General features: G+C 37.8%; 2 protein-coding genes across 4 annotated transcripts in view; one reads left to right on the forward strand and one right to left on the reverse strand.

Annotated features, from left to right (window-relative positions):
- The window catches only part of sgsm1a (small G protein signaling modulator 1a), a 29,066-nt gene extending 27,388 nt beyond the window's left edge, over positions 1-1,678 (reverse strand). For all 3 annotated transcript variants that reach the window (XM_028034557.1, XM_028034558.1, XM_028034556.1), the window contains exons 1-2: positions 1,596-1,678; positions 1,425-1,468 (exon numbers count right to left, since the gene is read on the reverse strand). In XM_028034557.1, the coding sequence (XP_027890358.1) occupies positions 1,425-1,468; positions 1,596-1,614 (63 nt within the window). In that variant the 5' untranslated portion in view covers positions 1,615-1,678. The remainder of the gene's footprint in view (positions 1-1,424; positions 1,469-1,595) is intronic.
- Positions 1,679-7,175: 5,497 nt separating this feature from the next.
- On the forward strand, positions 7,176-16,580 carry slc6a4b (solute carrier family 6 member 4b). The gene is made up of 13 exons (XM_028032897.1): positions 7,176-7,497; positions 8,240-8,374; positions 8,531-8,750; positions 8,913-9,051; positions 9,979-10,113; positions 11,130-11,233; positions 12,105-12,232; positions 12,319-12,431; positions 12,755-12,886; positions 13,022-13,121; positions 13,215-13,315; positions 14,110-14,277; positions 14,380-16,580. The coding sequence occupies exons 1-13, from the start codon at positions 7,296-7,298 to the stop codon at positions 14,488-14,490; spliced, it is 1,788 nt and encodes a 595-aa protein (XP_027888698.1). The 5' UTR covers positions 7,176-7,295; the 3' UTR covers positions 14,491-16,580.

The following is a 16,580-nucleotide window of genomic DNA, read 5'->3' on the forward strand; positions in this document are numbered from 1 at the left end:
ACAATAAATTCAGAGGTAGTTTTTAAGAAAACAAGGTTGTTGTGCAGAGCTACCAGATGTGTAACTCGGAGTTTGCCAAGTAGCACATCTGTGAAGTGACACTCTTGTAGATCCAATATTATAACAACAAAATGGCTGTTCTTCCTGCCAGCTGACCTGCAGTGCACAGCAACAGGTGGGGGAGGTGCACTACTGCACATTTATGTTTTTAGATAGCTAGTGAAAAACCTTCAGACTCTTTCTCACTTGCAACCATAGCAACAATATGATGGCAATTTATAGCAGTTTTTAAAATTTTATGTTTAAAAACCTGGAATACCTTGATATCAGTTATGTGTCTGGCTGAGGGTGTTAGTGGAGCTTTGCCCTAATATATGGTTCATTTTTTAAACATTTCCACCTTTCAAATAAAAAAAAAAAACCTGCAGGTCAGCCTGCATGTGGGAAAACACAAAGACGATTCACTGAAAAGTTTGGTAAGTTGCTTTATTGCTTTCATCTCTCAGTCTCTGCTCCAGATGTGTTAAAAATAAAGAAAATCAGTAAAAACAGATATTAGATGAGTCACTGTGTGACCTCTCCTTACATAGATGGCGATGCAGGAAGAGGTTTGCATCTCAACGCCTTCCCAGTTTGCTGTGAAAATATGGCAAAGTCTAAGACATAGTTTTAAGCGTTCTCATACGGCATCTTATGGAAAAACCCAATACTGTTGTTGAAAATGTGCAGACAGCTCTTTGATAAAAGCTCCCTAATTATCTGCAAGGATTTCTAATCTACTAAGGGACTGTCATCGTTGTTTAAATGTCAGGCCAACTAAACAATCCTAATGTTTCATTCAAAATCTGCTTCTTTGTGCTTGGGAGGAAACCCAGATGATCAAATTATTGCGGCTGCTTCCATGTTTGCTTCCACTAAATGCAGTAAAATTAATTACAAGCATCTCTTCCCCTCAACTCCCCCACCCCTTTCTATTTCCTTTCTCTCTCTATCTGTCTCTCTATCTCTCTCACACACACACACAAAATTATATCCAAATAAAACAACCAAATGGTGCGTCAGAAGACTGATGATCTCCTTTGCTGTGATGCCAGACAATCTGCTTCCTTTGTGCTGCTTCTTCCTTCTGAGCTCCAGCAAAGTAACAATAACAATATCAAAAAAAAAATCTTAATTATTTATCTTTTTGATTATTTAAACTAACTGTTATTTCCCTAAAAAACATGTAAACTGGTCTTTCAGATCAGCCACGTTTATTCAAACCATACTCAGATATGAGAAGCGGTGTCCAAACATGGTGTGAGCCATATGAGTTGTCATAATCTCCGTGAAAGTTTGACAAGAGTGCAGCTTAAGCAATAAAACCTTCATAAGGCAGTTTTCCCCCCCCGAAACGATTTTCCTGATGATGTGAAAATACCCACCTCCTTTTTGACGGTGCGCAGCAGCTTCTGGCGGGTCTCCGCTTCTGAAACAAAGCAAAGAAGACACAAAGGGTTCATTTTCTCTGTCTCGGAGAATAGTTTTCCGTCCCCATGCATTGGAAGCAATCTATATATGCGCTACAAGTATAAATGTAGATAATTTTCTCCCACCTGCCATGATTGTTGCCATGGATCCTGCCTCCTGCACGAGCGCAGCACCTCTCCCCGTAGCTGCGTGTGAACCCAGATGGAGCTCGCGGCTCCTCCTCTGTTGGGCGCACGAGCAGCGCTGCCATTGGCTGAGCCAAAAGCCAATTCAACCGGGTGATCGTTGAGCTGTGGAGCTGTATGGTTAGTAGCCTTCTAATACTATAAAATATGTGCAAATCTGTGAAAAAAGGAATTTTGAAGGTTTATTAAATATCTGTTTATTTTTTTAAATAACTTAACTACAATTGAGTTGAGAATTACAACTGAGAAATCATTTGTAGCTTTTTCTTTTTCAAAAAAGAAAAAGATTTCCAATATTAAGAAATGTGTTGAAGTTATTAAAATGGAGAGGAAGACCAGCTTCAAACAGCAGCAGTGATGCGAGCAGCTCTACGGGACAATGCAACATGTACAAATTTACTTGAAAGATTTCTGAACTAATAAAAAGGACTCTTGAATTTCAAATTTTATGTGGAAAGTGGAGGGTTTCTTGTAAACCCCTAAAAATGGTGGTAGATGCATATTTACACATTTAGCAAATAATTTTGTTCTTTATTCTGTTTAATTTATATTCTATCTGTGTGTGAGTTTGCTTGTTTTGATTACTTGCCACTTATCTGGTGCTGCACAGAAATATTGTCACTCTGGGAAAACAAAGATTATTTATATTCTACTCACCTATTCTACTCTATTCCATATCTTAAATGTGTCATGTAGACAAAGACATTAAGTAAATGTTCAATCTTTACTGAACATTTACTTAGGGTAGTGTCAGTTTATAGATGTTGTCGTAAATTACAGTGGTAGCTTCATACAGGTAGTGCACATGATACGAAAGTATTTCCAAACTATAAATTGCAAGCTGAGTTTTGAGTTTCTTTCTACAATACTCTCAGTGCCATCTTGTGGTCAATAATAGGAAAAGCAGTCATGAGGTCCCATCCGCATCAGAATGAGGAAGAAGAAATAAATTGTTACTTTCCAATAATTACCTGCTCGTAGTTTAGACAAACTCTTGTGATCATTAGCAGAGTTTGAGCTACAATTCCTTAAAGGATTGTTTTAGAGACCAAGTTGCTAAAATGGATTCAGAGTTTTAGGTATTCCAAGCCAAATCTGATCCATCTCAGCTTATTCCTTCCAACACAGAGAAACTGATGGAGCTCCTCACTTTCTAGCGAAGTATTAGCAATGAGGCACCAGAATGGAAGAAGCTAAGGTGTACTGAATGGGAACTCAGTAAATTTGCTTTATGACAGCTTTGTCTGCAATCTCCCACTCACAATAATACATAATAAATAAACTTAAACCAAAAAAAGAGGTCTAGAGGGCTTTATTTACAATCACCAGACAGGAAATGGGTACAGAGGGAAGGCGGGATGAGGTGCAGCAAAGGTCACAGAGTTGGGAGTTGAACCCAGGATGAGCATAATAGCCTCTGTTTATATCGCTTTACCGCTACACCACGCAGCATGGTTTTACTGCAAAACTATATATTCTGTTTTAAACTCTTTAAAACCTGAAGTTTATTTTGCTCACAGTGAATCAGATTTCTTAAATATTTCGATGTGTTCTGCAATAGTAAAGCTTCAGGGTTACTCCAAGTTATTTCTTGGAGTTTGGATGACCTTCTTCTGACCTTTCTTCATGTCAATCAAAACACGTGGCAACGAATCTGATGCAGTTTATCAAGCACTTTTTGTTTAGTTGACTGCTAATAGCTCTTTTAAAATCAAATTGTCATTGCAGAAATCCCTAATGAATTGGAATAAAAAGTTTTTTGTGGACAGACTGCAAAATAGTGCAAGTTACTGGACTGCTGTCCAGAAGGTGGCGATAGCATCAAATCAGTTCTCATGCCCAATTCTATGAGAATCCCAACAGTTTGCAATTTCTCAGGTTTTACTGATCATCTTTTAAACATATATACAGCATATGAGTGAGAGCATCTTCAGTGAAGTACAGTCTGAGTATCTGAGGAAGAGAAGCTGCTATAAGCTCCAACATACTTCAGTGTGATGTCTGGGGGTGATCGGTCTGGTTCTGCCTGCAGGTCTGAGCTGTCATGTGCATCAGGTGGTGAAAAGACGGAGGGATAACAGAACATGACAGACTGAGAGCAGTGAGGCCAGAGCCCTCTTTCCCTCTGTTAACCTCATAATCATCTTTAACCCAGGATTCCCTGTCTGGGATGTCACTTTGCTAAGGTTTTAGATAAACAGGGATAATAGTTTTTCTGTTTAAATATCATAGCAGAACGTTGCCTCAAATCATCATTAGTTTCCCTTAAGGAGAAAAATAAATGTTTTGAAAGTGTTTGCGTACCTACAGCAGCTCATTTCAGAAATCCTGAACTTCAGCATTGTCCTTGGAGGAATTAATGTTACTTTAAATCATAAAACTTAATTCCAGCCATTTAGAGACTGATTCAAGGGGACTGAGTTTCCTTAAAAATTAGCAAGTAACAGCTGCTGTACACTGTAAAATAATAATAATAATTTGAAAAAATCCACATTTCAGTTTATAGATTTGGGTTTAACATTGATTTTTGGATGCTTTTGATATTTTTTATGATTAAATAAACATATTTGTTTGTTTGTTTTTTAAGAAAAAAGGTAATTTAAACTTAATCAAATTTCAGCCAAAAAGATATATAATATTGTTATTATATTATAAGTAAAAAATATTTTCATATTTTATTTAAACATCTTCCTTTGTCTACATGTCTCTGACTACTCTACTGCATTCTCCTCCTTCCTTTAATTTTGCATTATCTGCTGTAATTTCAACTTTTTATTATATCTTCTCTCACAGTTTTTGACGCTTTACAGAAGCTTCATCTTGTAATATTTTTCTTCTGTGGATGAAACACTTTGCACTCTTTTAAAGTTTAACTTCTGTCATATACTGGATGAGCTCTTACTGCAACTAACTTTATGTGCTTGCTTTCATTCTTCAGTCTTGAAAACTGGCTTAAAGCTGATCTGTTTAGCAGTGTTTCTCTCCTAGATGAAGCCACTAAAGGAGCTACTTTAACATAGAAGGTGCTCTCAGATCGGTGCTTCGGTTTCTTTTATGCATGTCTTCTTAAGCCTACAGTAGGTCATAATAGATTATTCAAATTGGTGGAAAAGAGTTTCTACCATAGGAAACCTAGCAGATTTCACTGCAGTCATTGACTTTCAGTATTTAAGCCTCCTGGTGCATTCACTTCCAAACCCTTTTCTGTCTTGTCCCTCCAGCCTCCATTTTCTGACACTATGGCACTTATGAGGTGCATTTTTAACTGAATTTGACACTTTTTGCATAAACTGTTGAGAGGTTTTGTAAGAGCAGCACATTGTTGATTTGCAGTAAGAAGCTGCGCGGTTGAAACAAATTGATGCTCTCAGAAATCTTCTGCAATGAAGAAAAGATCTAAAAGGAATTTCTGCAATGCAATTAGAAGTAAAGGAAAAAGATCTGTGTAAACAGAGGAAAGTCTAAACTCCAGTAAACAGAAGAGAGGAAAACTATATTGTTACCTCAGCTTAACATTTTAGATGTATTTCAGATTACCTCACCACACTTATAAAAGTCCAACAGTGCCGCCTGTCAGTGAGCAGTGCGGTGGGCACGGCCAACGTCCACCTGTCCGTGTGTGATTAGAGTCGACGGGCTCCAACAGGCAGCAGGGCATGTGATACAAGCTGCTGTCAGTCTGATGTTCTCCTGGCCGTGTATGCCAACACACACTGACAAGGTGATGTGCTTCAGAAGGCCAGTGATACAAGCTTTAGAGCTAAAATGTTTTGATGCTGTTGGCCCTCAGGGACCCTTGCATTTTGGCTCCACAACATGTGCCGTTTTTGTTTTCTCAGTTGTTTGTTAACCTATCCTACACAGCCAGACAGGAATCTAAAAGTATCTTTGTACCAAAATTACTTAAAAGCAAGCCATCATTTCACCATTTCCTGACTCTGGTGGCAGACAGCCTCAGTCACGTGACACCAGTCCAGACAGTTTGGCTACCAGTGGATGCTGGATGCTTTTGCTCCTATCTCATACTGGGTCATATCCATTTTCTCTGTTACTTCCTGCTCACACAAGATTGCTGCTCCCACAGTGTCCAGTTAGTAGTCTTTTGGTCCACTCACAGCTGAAAGGGTTGGATTTGAAAGATGAGCCAGATGAGCGCAGCTGAACTGCTGGGATTTGATTGTGGTGTTTTCACCAAACCACACAAACGTCAGGATGGTGAGATATTTTAAAGAGCAATCATCAGTTCACTTACTTTAAAGATGATCATCATTTTTCACTGGACTTGTTTCCCTAAAAATGTAACATATCACATTTGTTTCGCTTTCTATCTTTTTCAAATTTGGTGGTTAGTTTGACCTTTTGCTTTGTTGAAAAGCAGCTTAAAGTTAAGTCAAAAAGTCAAGAAATATGCATTTCTTTGTAAAAATATTTAATGGATTGTTTTTTTTCTGTCCCCTGGAAAAATAAATAAATATCGTCCAAGCCATCCGTGAAAATCCAAAATTTAAGCAATAAATTCAAACTTAAGAAAGAATGGTTGTTCATCTAATGGGATACTGACTCTGGAGGAGCTGCAGAGATTCACACCTCAGGTGGGTCTTTATGAAAGCCACATGAAGTTCTGTTTGCAGAGACAAAGCAAAAAGTGTTCTGGTCAGTCCATGTAAAACATCAAAAATGAACATTGCACACTTTCCTCACAGTAACACGTAGTGGTGGCAGCATTATACTGTGGGGACAGTTTTCTTCAACCGAGTCGGGGAAACTGATTAGAGTTGATGGGAAGAAGGACGGAGATTAATCCAGGACAATCCTGAAAGAAAACCAGTTAAAAGCTGCAAAACACTTGAGACCACAGGTTCACTTTCAACCAACATTTCAACCAGAGTTCAGCCAAAGTTAAAATGAATGGGTTTAGATCAGGGGTCTCAAACTCCAGTCCTCAATGGCTGCTGTCCTGCAACTTTTAGATGTGCCTCTGCTGCACCACCTGAATAGAATAATTAGGTCATTAACAAGGCTGTGGAGAACTGATCTACACAAGGAGGAGGTCATTAAGCCATTTTATTCCAGGATTTTGTACCTGTGGCACATTTAAAAACTGCAGGACAGTGGCCCTCGAGGACTGGAGTTTGAGACCCCTGGTTTAGATCAAATAAAATTATTTAATTTAAAAAATTATGTTTGCAGATGTTCTCCAAGCAATTTTTTTTCTGACTGGGATATTTTGCAAAGAAGACAAAATGGAAACGACACATCTCAAGGACAAGCTGAACAAGGAAGACAAAATCCAAAGCATACTTTCAATGTTTGTATTTGCATAAAACATTTAAATAAAATTAAAAACCACGTATAATTTCCCTCTACCTTTGAAGGATACTATAAATATGAAAAGCAACTCAGACATTAACAACAACACTAATGTAAAGAACTGGTCAACTTGACCTAGAAGCTCTATCAGAAAGGGAAGCGTTTCATTTTTTTTTTTTCCACCAACAGGTACCTCCACGTCCCCCCAGCAGCTTCAACTCCTCCCACTCGGCCCTTGTGATCTGATTGAGGAGCAGCGTCCTCCTCTCCTCTGGAGCAGCTCCTCTCTCTAACTTTTCAGTCCGCTGCCCCGAACAGGACTCTGCGGTCATGGCCGGCACTCTGCCCCAGCACGGCTCTCCGAACTCCGGCTACAGCGCCAACAACGCCGCGGCTGTGCCGGCGATCACCCAGACGGACTCCAGGGACAAATGGAGCAAGAAGATGGACTTTCTCCTGTCTGTCATTGGGTTTGCGGTGGATTTGGGCAACGTTTGGAGATTTCCTTACATTTGTTATCAAAACGGTGGCGGTAAGTGTTTAAAGATGAAATTTACCTTCCAGGTTAATAAAGTTACTTTTGTAAAGTCAGTAACTTGTTTAACGTTTATTATTATTATTATTATTATTATTATTATTATTATTATTATTATTATTATTATTATTATTAATAATAATAATAATAATAATTAATAATAATAATAGAGAAATAAAATGACTAATAGATTAAATAATGTAAAACTACTCAGGAAAAACTAATAGCAGGAACTGTCCATGGTGCCAAAGCAGGCGTATCTAAAATGGAAAAGTAATAAAAATGAAAGGCATTTAAACAAACAAACAAACAAAAAAGTTTTAATTTCTTTTTTTTATTATGTCTGTGTTACTGGCTCATCTCTTGAAATATACAAATTATACAAAAAAATCTTGATACACTTATTCATTTTGTACACAAGAGTCAATTTAGAGCTATCATTTTAGGCAACCAAATTATAAATAGTAAAACTATATTAATTTATTTTATTTTTTCTAAATGTATGCATCAACAATTAATTTCAATCAAGGTAATTAGTGATGTGATATTTCTTTCTTTCAAATGTTGTCTTTTTTTCTGTCTTTGTTTTCTTTTCTTTCTTCATTTCTTTCTGTGGCTCCTCTGTGGTTGTATCAGTTTTTGATGAATTTTGAAGTCATTTCTTTGTGTTAAAATATATTTGTTGTTTTCAGATGAACAGCTGAGACATTAAAGCGTCTTCTGTCATGCATGTGTTCAGGTGCTTTCCTCATCCCCTACATTTTGATGGCGATCTTTGGTGGCGTGCCGCTGTTTTACATGGAGCTGGCTCTCGGGCAGTTCCACCGGACTGGAGCCATATCCATATGGAAACACATCTGTCCTATTTTCAAAGGTGAGGCTGAGCAATGAGCTGATTTAACACAGGTATTCAGATAAGATAAAAAAAAGCCCTTTTGATTGAACCTTTCCCATAATTAATCACTGCATTTTATTCACAAAGCAAAGCTAAAAGTGGGAATCCTGCGTGATGTGTGACTTGGTCTTTCAGGAATAGGATATGCCATCTGTGTCATTGCTCTGTACGTGTCCTTCTACTACAACACCATCATCGCCTGGGCCCTGTTCTACTTCTACTCCTCCTTCTCCAGCATCCTCCCCTGGACTAACTGTGATAACGTCTGGAACACCCCCAACTGCACCAACTACTTTGGAATGGATAATGTGACTTGGACAAATTCCTCCAGGTCTCCGGCAGAGGAATTTTACACGTAAGTGCATGTAAGTGTGAGTAACAGAAACCACATATGCGAGTATAAATAGCTTTTACTGTAACAGTTCTCACAAATGTTGCCAGATGGTTATTTTTAACCACAAGCCCTTCTTGTCTTGTTTGCTGACAGCCTGATGAGACGCGGATTTTCTCTCAACAGGAGGAACGTTCTTGAAATCCACAAGTCGTCAGGACTAAGAGATGTCGGGGGTGTTCGCTGGCAGCTGATGCTCTGCCTCTTTCTTATCTTCACTATAGTTTACTTCAGCCTCTGGAAGGGTGTGCGAACCTCAGGGAAGGTAAGAATGAATGAATATACTTTATAAATACCATCTTCCATAGATGTATTGCAGAGTATTTATTTCTGTTCATTTGATGATTAGGCCTTTATTGTGGCTCTGAATGCCAATAAAGAATTTGTCAGTATTCAAGCATATGAATGGAAAGTTTTGTGGAAGGAAAAAAACGGCAGAAGAAAATGTGCCTTTGCAGCAGGGATAACCTCCGCTGTGAGAAGATTGTGAAGCAAAACCCTCCTAAAATTTTAGAGTGGTTCCCAAAGTGAAGTCCGAGCTTCAAACTTCACCTCACATAGACAAATCTAGGACATCAACTACAAGCAGAAACGGTGTCAGAAATGTCTTGGGCTAATTAGAAGAAGGAGTGGCCCAAAGTCCTCTTTAGATGAAAGAGGACTTCATCTGAAGAGTAAACTTTTCATTTTGTTTAGAGATTAAGATCCAGGAGTCTGATGGAGGTGTGGAGAGACACAGAATCCAAGTCTAGTGTGAAGTTTCCACATTCAGTGATGGTTTAGGGGACCATGTCATCTTCTGATGTTGGTCCACTCTGTTTTATGAAGCTCACAGTTCATGTTTCCTTCTCCAGACACCCTTTATGAAGACTGATAAAAAAATGTCCAACTGGAATTGGCATCTGCCCACACTGCCAAAAGTATCAAAAGCTGCGTCAGTGACCTCTGTGTTTCTGCGCTTGATTTAACTGATATGAAACCCCACAGAGGTCGACAGCTTGCTGCCATGCTGCACTGATACTGCAAATCATCATTTATTGAGTGCAGATACTCTAGAGAACATCCTTTTTCTCTTGTTTCTGTGTTTCTGCAAACCCTAATACTATCTGAGTTTCACTTTTTGAATTGCTAAAATAAAGACTTTCCTTTCCTCTGTTTCTCACTCTCTGCTATTTTCTCTGCTCACCGTCAGGTTGTGTGGGTCACCGCCACCTTGCCTTACATTGTGCTTTTTATCCTGCTGATTCGAGGTGCAACTCTGCCAGGAGCCTGGAGAGGTGTGGTGTTTTATCTGAAACCACAGTGGGACAAGCTGCTGGAGACCAGTGTACGTTAACCAAAAGCTAAACACCTAGCTTAACCCATATTTCTCAAATGTTAGAATTATTATTCACCCATATCATCAGCTTAAAACCCTGCTTTAATTGTAAAATATATTTTTTTCTCCTACGCTAATTTATTTATGTGTAGACTTAAAATCTAAAAAAGACATATGAGATTATCTGTTGATTTATTCTTGATTATTTTTAAAACTCTATTTTGGGGGCAGTATTCCTATATAATAACAGAAAACCGTGTTATATTTTAGTTGTTATTTAAGCTTTATTTAGTCGAGCAGAGAAAGAACAATTTCTTATTTACAACTTGATTTGTACAAAACCTCTGCATGCACTCAACCAGTAACAGAAAAACTGAACATTTACAAACCTAAACTGTTCTATGTGTTTTTCAAAGTAAAGTAAATTTACAAAAGGAACAGCTTTAAGTTTGTTGCAGGGTTATTAAATATATTTGTTGAAAATGGTGCCTGGGTAGATACCAGCCTCTTGACAATCTGCCTATCTATATCTCCTACATCTATAAAAAATACTCCTCTTCTTCATCCGGCTCGCTGCTGTGTTACACCAAACCTGTGCGATCGCTTTGTTTGGAAGCGAATATGGATGAGATGAAATGAGATGCATAAATAAACCACAGAGTAGAATAATAAGATGCATAATTACTTCAGATTTTCTACCCATTAACAAAGGCTCCCCCCTTCCTCCCTCGCTCATGTATATCCAATGCTGTTCTCCCCTTTTTACCGCCGAATGCTCTTCAGATCTCCCTGCATGCAGCTGTGCAGCAGCTCGACCTTCCTCTGACAGGCACATCTTTCAGTTTGACAGAATTACATTGAGTGACCAAGACCACAACATAGAGAAATAGGAACTTTAATGACATTAAGTCACTAAAAGGTCAGGAAGTAATGAATGACTTTTCATGTTTAACATATGAAAACCTGCAGCATCCCAGACTGCAGACTCGAGGAAGGGTTGAAAAGTGTCTGCGCCTGTTTTCCAGGTGTGGGTGGACGCTGCTGCTCAGATCTTCTTCTCTCTGGGTCCTGGGTTCGGCGTTCTTTTGGCTCTTTCCAGCTACAACCCTTTTACAAATAACTGCTATCGGTATGCTTCTTCAAAATCCAACCCGATGAGTCACACAAAGTCTGTGTTTTACCGCTGGAAAAAAGTAGGTAGTCTCCATGCAAAGTTAGAACCGATGCACATCATGCATCAGCTGTGATCTATCTGAAACACTTAAAGGTCATCCACACAGAGTCACCGTGCATGAAATTTAACATATGAAAACCAAGTGTGTGTGTGCTGTGCAGGTAAAACCAATGCAGCAAAGTAAAGGAATATAACTACCACGAATTAAAACAGATGCTGCAGCGGAGGGTAACATCCTCTGGAAGCTATTAATTTAAAAGTATAATCCATCTCTTCTCAGAGAGGTAATCATTTGCATTATAATTGATTTAGGTCTGTTTCCACAATAATAACAAACAGACCTTTAGTTTTGCTTCTTTTGTTTGACAGGATAGATATGCAGGATTTTTGCTTTTAGTGTCGAGCTCCAAAAGTGCCACAATTCAGTAAAAATTTTATTTTCAATATTTAGATTTTTGGGGATACAGAATAAAAAAAATGACAACAATAGGTATGTTAGTATTATTTACAATGAAGTATTTTTAGCATTTATTTGTTATTCTGTGATCAACACCACCTCATGAATTTATTTAATCTGCATCCCAGATGAAGTCCAATGCTGCCCTGTTCAAGGTAATTGGTCTGAAGTCTCTGCGCAGGTTAACCAATCAGATGTCAGAGTAAAATGTGATTAACCAAATAACTGAGTTTTACATTTAAATGAATAATTGTGCATGTCTTTAAATAATGTTGAAACATTATTTTTATTTTTTTTTCTAGTTTTATTTTAACTTTTAAACACTTGCAATGACGACTGTGTATTTCAGTTGTGTTCTTCCTCCAACAGTGATGCCATTGTGACCAGTTTGGTGAACTGCCTGACCAGCTTTGTGTCAGGCTTTGTAATCTTCACTGTGCTGGGCTACATGGCAGAGATGAGGAAGGTCGAGGTTGAGGATGTGGCCAAAGATAAAGGTCAGAAAATACAGAAGTCAAAATCAAATCAGCTGATTCAACATATACTAACCTGTGCCTTGCTCCTGTTGTTATTTTTATTTCAGGGCCAAGTCTACTTTTCATCACATACCCAGAAGCAATTGCAAACATGATGGGGTCTACTTTTTTTGCTATAATTTTTTTTGTGATGATGATCACACTGGGACTCGACAGCACGGTATGAAATCTGGATAGTTTTATAATGTTGTAATATACAAATGGCCATTTGTGCAACAAAAGTACTGCGAGTAAGCACAATAGTAGTCTACTTTCTAAATAGGTCATTGCTGAATGCAAATGGTTACTCTAGATTTTATGGATAATAGAGAGATGGGGCCTGAATTCAACATACTGCCACACTTTTTCAGATTTTTACCTGTATGCCCCTTTTAAAACCATGTACCATTTTTTTGCCATCTCCCAATTAAAATCCCAATAAAAAGTCCAAAAGCTGATTGTTTAATTTATGAATTTTCTGATAGAAATATTTGTGTGTTTTAGTTTGGAGGGCTAGAGGCAATCATCACCGCTGTGCTGGACGAATACCCAGATTATTTCTCTCACAGACGTGAGCTTTTTGTTCTGTGCTTGGTGGTTGTCTGTTTCCTGGGTTCTCTAAGCACTCTCACAAATGTAAGTTTTCCTCTGAACACATTTTGTCATCTCATTACTCAAAATGACAGTTCCAGCTCCTTGCTGTTTTAAACTTTGGGACACTTCCAGATGATAAAATTGCTGATGTAACTCACAACTTTCACATGAACATAGGGTGGCGCCTATGTGGTGAAGCTACTGGAGGAGTTTGGAGTAGGATGCTCTATCATCGCTGTGGGTTTCCTTGAAGCTATTGCAGTTTCCTGGTTCTATGGTACAAATATAAATGTTTTGAAAAAAAAATTTCTGTGTGTCTTTCTTGATAACTGTCTGTAAGAATTACATTTTGTGTTATTTCTGGTTTCAGGGATTAAAAGATTTAGTAACGATGTTCAGGCGATGCTCGGTCAAGCCCCAGGATTGTTCTGGAGAGTGTGCTGGGTTGCTATAAGTCCTGCGTTTCTGGCGGTAAGAGAAGAAAATAAAGTCAAAATTTTTATAACAGTAGCATATACTTCGGACTGGCACAATGAGAACACACTAACGCGTATTTATTTTGAAGGGAAGAAATGGTAAATAAGCATCATCCTTTGAGGAAATTCAGACATAAGTGGGCTACAGTAGATAAGATATGAGTAAAAGCTTGTTGTAGCATCAAACACTCCTTGGACCAGCAGCCTTTAAACAAACTCTCCTCTAGATTAAACTCCTCTCAGCTTGATATGTCTCCTTTTTGTTTGCATCCGTCTTTCTTTTGACTGATTTTACATATTTAGTTTACGTTAAAGAATAATATTTACAATGAATTGCAAAAACATTTATACCCTTTTAACTCTTAACATTTTGTCCTTTTTTGTCCTGGGATTTATTTTGCCTTAGTGTGAACAGGAAACCTGTTTAAAGCTAATGGGAATATGAATGGTATTAAATACAGGGCGATCCTGAGAAAAAAAATCTGTAACAGCAACACAATGACCCTAAATCTACAGTAAGAGTCACACTGGAAGAGTTTAGATCGAAGAATATTCATGTGGTGGGTACGAGTACACAGCTAAATTTAATTGAGAATGGTCCATGTTAAGACTTGAAAATTGATTTTCTATTCAATCTGAACAAGCATTAGCTTTTTGCAAAGAAAAAAAAGCATGCAGGCCTTCAGATAGTTTGGGGAACCTCTAAAAACAAAACTCATCAGCACGATTGAAAACTTTTCAGCATGAAATTTCCAACACTGAAGTGTAATTTTTCTCTACTCCTCTCAGTACATCATAGTGAGCTCTCTGTTGAAAGCACCTACCCTCATGCTGTTTGACTACAAGTATCCAGACTGGAGCATCACAGTCGGCTACATCATCGGCTTCTCCTCCTTTATGTGGATCCCCATATACATGGTCTACAAACTGGTGTGGACCCCTGGTTCTCTCAAACAGGTTTGTGGATTAAAAAGAAACCCCAAAACAATAAAACCATTTCTCATGTGTTTAATTTACTAGCCTCTTTTAAACCTCTGATCATCGGCTTGTTTCCCACAGAGGCTGGCTGTGTGTCTGAGACCAGAGAGGACCATCCCAGACGTCCATACTGGCAGTCTCAACATGGCCGCCGTATCACAGAAAGACATGAACACCTCTGTGTGCTTGTGAACTCCTCTTTAATTAAACCACAGTTTCAAGTAATTTGTGATTGAACCCCAACGTGACCTGTCATCATGACTGTTCTCCTGGTGGTGATGTTGAACACGTCAGATGGCTTTTTCACAGCAGACTGGCGAAAGGTTGAATGCTGCTACATTTGAGGATCTAAGATAGCAATAGCTGTATCTTTACTTTGTGTAAGTCAGACCTGCATCACCTGCACAGTGCACAGCTCTGTAATATGGCTATTTTCTCATGTGATACTAGTTTGTTGTATGCTCTGTGGTCTGTTTTAATATTAATGCGGTTGCATCTCAACAAGAATAATTAGACAATATTGAAAAGTTACCTTGTTTCAGAAATAAAAAGTGAGTTCATAAATAGATTTATTACATGGAGAGTGAGATATTTTAAGTGTTTGTTTCTCTTTTATTTGAGGATGATGGCTTAGAAATAATGAAAACCCAAAAATTAGTTTCTCAGGAAATTTTAATATAACATAGAACCACAAAATGATTTTACTTAATAAATTCTGGCTTACCAAAAAGCATGCCCATACATTGTACTAAATATGCTCTCAATACTTATTTGCATAAATTATTACATCAAAGCAGAGAAGCACAGAGGAGATCAGAATGGACACCCAAGCTGCCTTAGCAGCTGCAAATTGAAGCATGAAGTTCTCTAAAATGTCCTGGTAAATGGTTCTGCTACCGATAGGCTTCAGTGCACCAACACCTCCAGATGACAAGTTTCTCCAAACCATTACTGGCTGTGGAAACTTCCCACCGAATTTCAAGCCACTTACGTTCTGTGCCTCTCTACTCTTTCAAACTCTGAGAGATTGATTTCCAAATGAAAATGTCTCTGATCAACAGACCTCCAGAGTCTATGTCCTGGATATGTGTGTGTGGTGACTCTTGAAGCTTTGTCTAGTGCAACTCTCAGGACTGCAGTTTTTTCTTTCACTTAACTTTCCATTGATATATACAGGACTTCATTATCAGTCAGCTTCTTTATAAATCCCTTTTTGTGGCATTTTTTTCCTTGTAGAAAGAGTAAAGTAATGTTTGCTGAACACTTGTCAAGTTAGCCATCTTTGCCACTGCTGTGTGTCACAACATAATATTTCTGTGTTAACACTCATACTGTAATTAAACTTGTGTGGCATTTTAATTTTATGAGAAGCAGATGTTCGGATGTTTTTTTTTTAGCTGTAAGCCATGATAAGTAAAACTAGAATCCAATGTTTAAAAACATACCACTCTGTATGTAACAAATATGAAATATATTACTGAACTCTTTTATTGTCCAGATAAGATTTAATTCCTTGTCATGCACCCATATTAGAGTTTGCCAAGGAGAATAACATTTAGATTGTGTAATTGTAATATTAATTTATGTAATTAGGAAGCACTTCCTCCACTATTTACTTGTTTGATGGCATTACTTTCCAACAAAGGGCATCAGATTTGATCACATCTGGGGCCAAATGTTGCATTTACTTTTAGGTTCAATGTAACAAAGCTCAAAACAGGTTGACAGGTATTTACAGTTTTCACCACATCATTGTATTTTATGACCTGGCTCTGAAGTATAATAATTTATTAGGATCTAAGGACTGTTGATTAATTTATCCTAAAAAAAAAGTGTATTTCCTCATTAAATCCCACAAAATATAATTGAACAACACAGAAAGCAAAAAATTATCAAATCATACCATTGTCTCACTTTAAAAGCAGGAATCCTCTCCATCGATAACATGTGTGAAAATGTTTCTAATTCATTTCTAATCAAATTTTTCAGTTGATATTCATTAAAAAAAGTTTCTTAATAATGTCCTTTGACTCTCGTTGGACTGTTTTGCCTTAAGTTGAACATGTGTGGAAAAATTGTAAGTGTGGTAACAATATTGTGCCTCTCCATAAGAGGTTTTTACTCTAAAGACTGTTCAGATGTTTATCAGAATATATATTATGTTTTAGTCACAACTGTTATTTTAAATGCTTTATTCAGAGACTTATGTGATGATTGTTGTGTCCTCCCTGACATGGTTTCTGCAAAATGTGTATGAAGTGACTATAACACCTAACTGTGTC

The sequence above is a fragment of the Xiphophorus couchianus genome, chromosome 12 (assembly GCF_001444195.1).
Source record: "Xiphophorus couchianus chromosome 12, X_couchianus-1.0, whole genome shotgun sequence".
Lineage (NCBI taxonomy): Eukaryota > Metazoa > Chordata > Actinopteri > Cyprinodontiformes > Poeciliidae > Xiphophorus > Xiphophorus couchianus.

What these genes read in the sequence shown, in the direction of transcription:
- slc6a4b (XM_028032897.1), top strand. Translation starts at nt 7,296, where the DNA reads ATGGCCGGCACTCTGCCCCAGCACGGCTCTCCGAACTCCGGCTACAGC. An exon ending in TTTACAAATAACTGCTATCG is followed by an intron (nt 11,234 to 12,104) that starts GTATGCTTCTTC and finishes TTCCTCCAACAG; the next exon opens with TGATGCCATTGTGACCAGTT. An exon ending in CCCCTGGTTCTCTCAAACAG is followed by an intron (nt 14,278 to 14,379) that starts GTTTGTGGATTA and finishes TGTTTCCCACAG; the next exon opens with AGGCTGGCTGTGTGTCTGAG.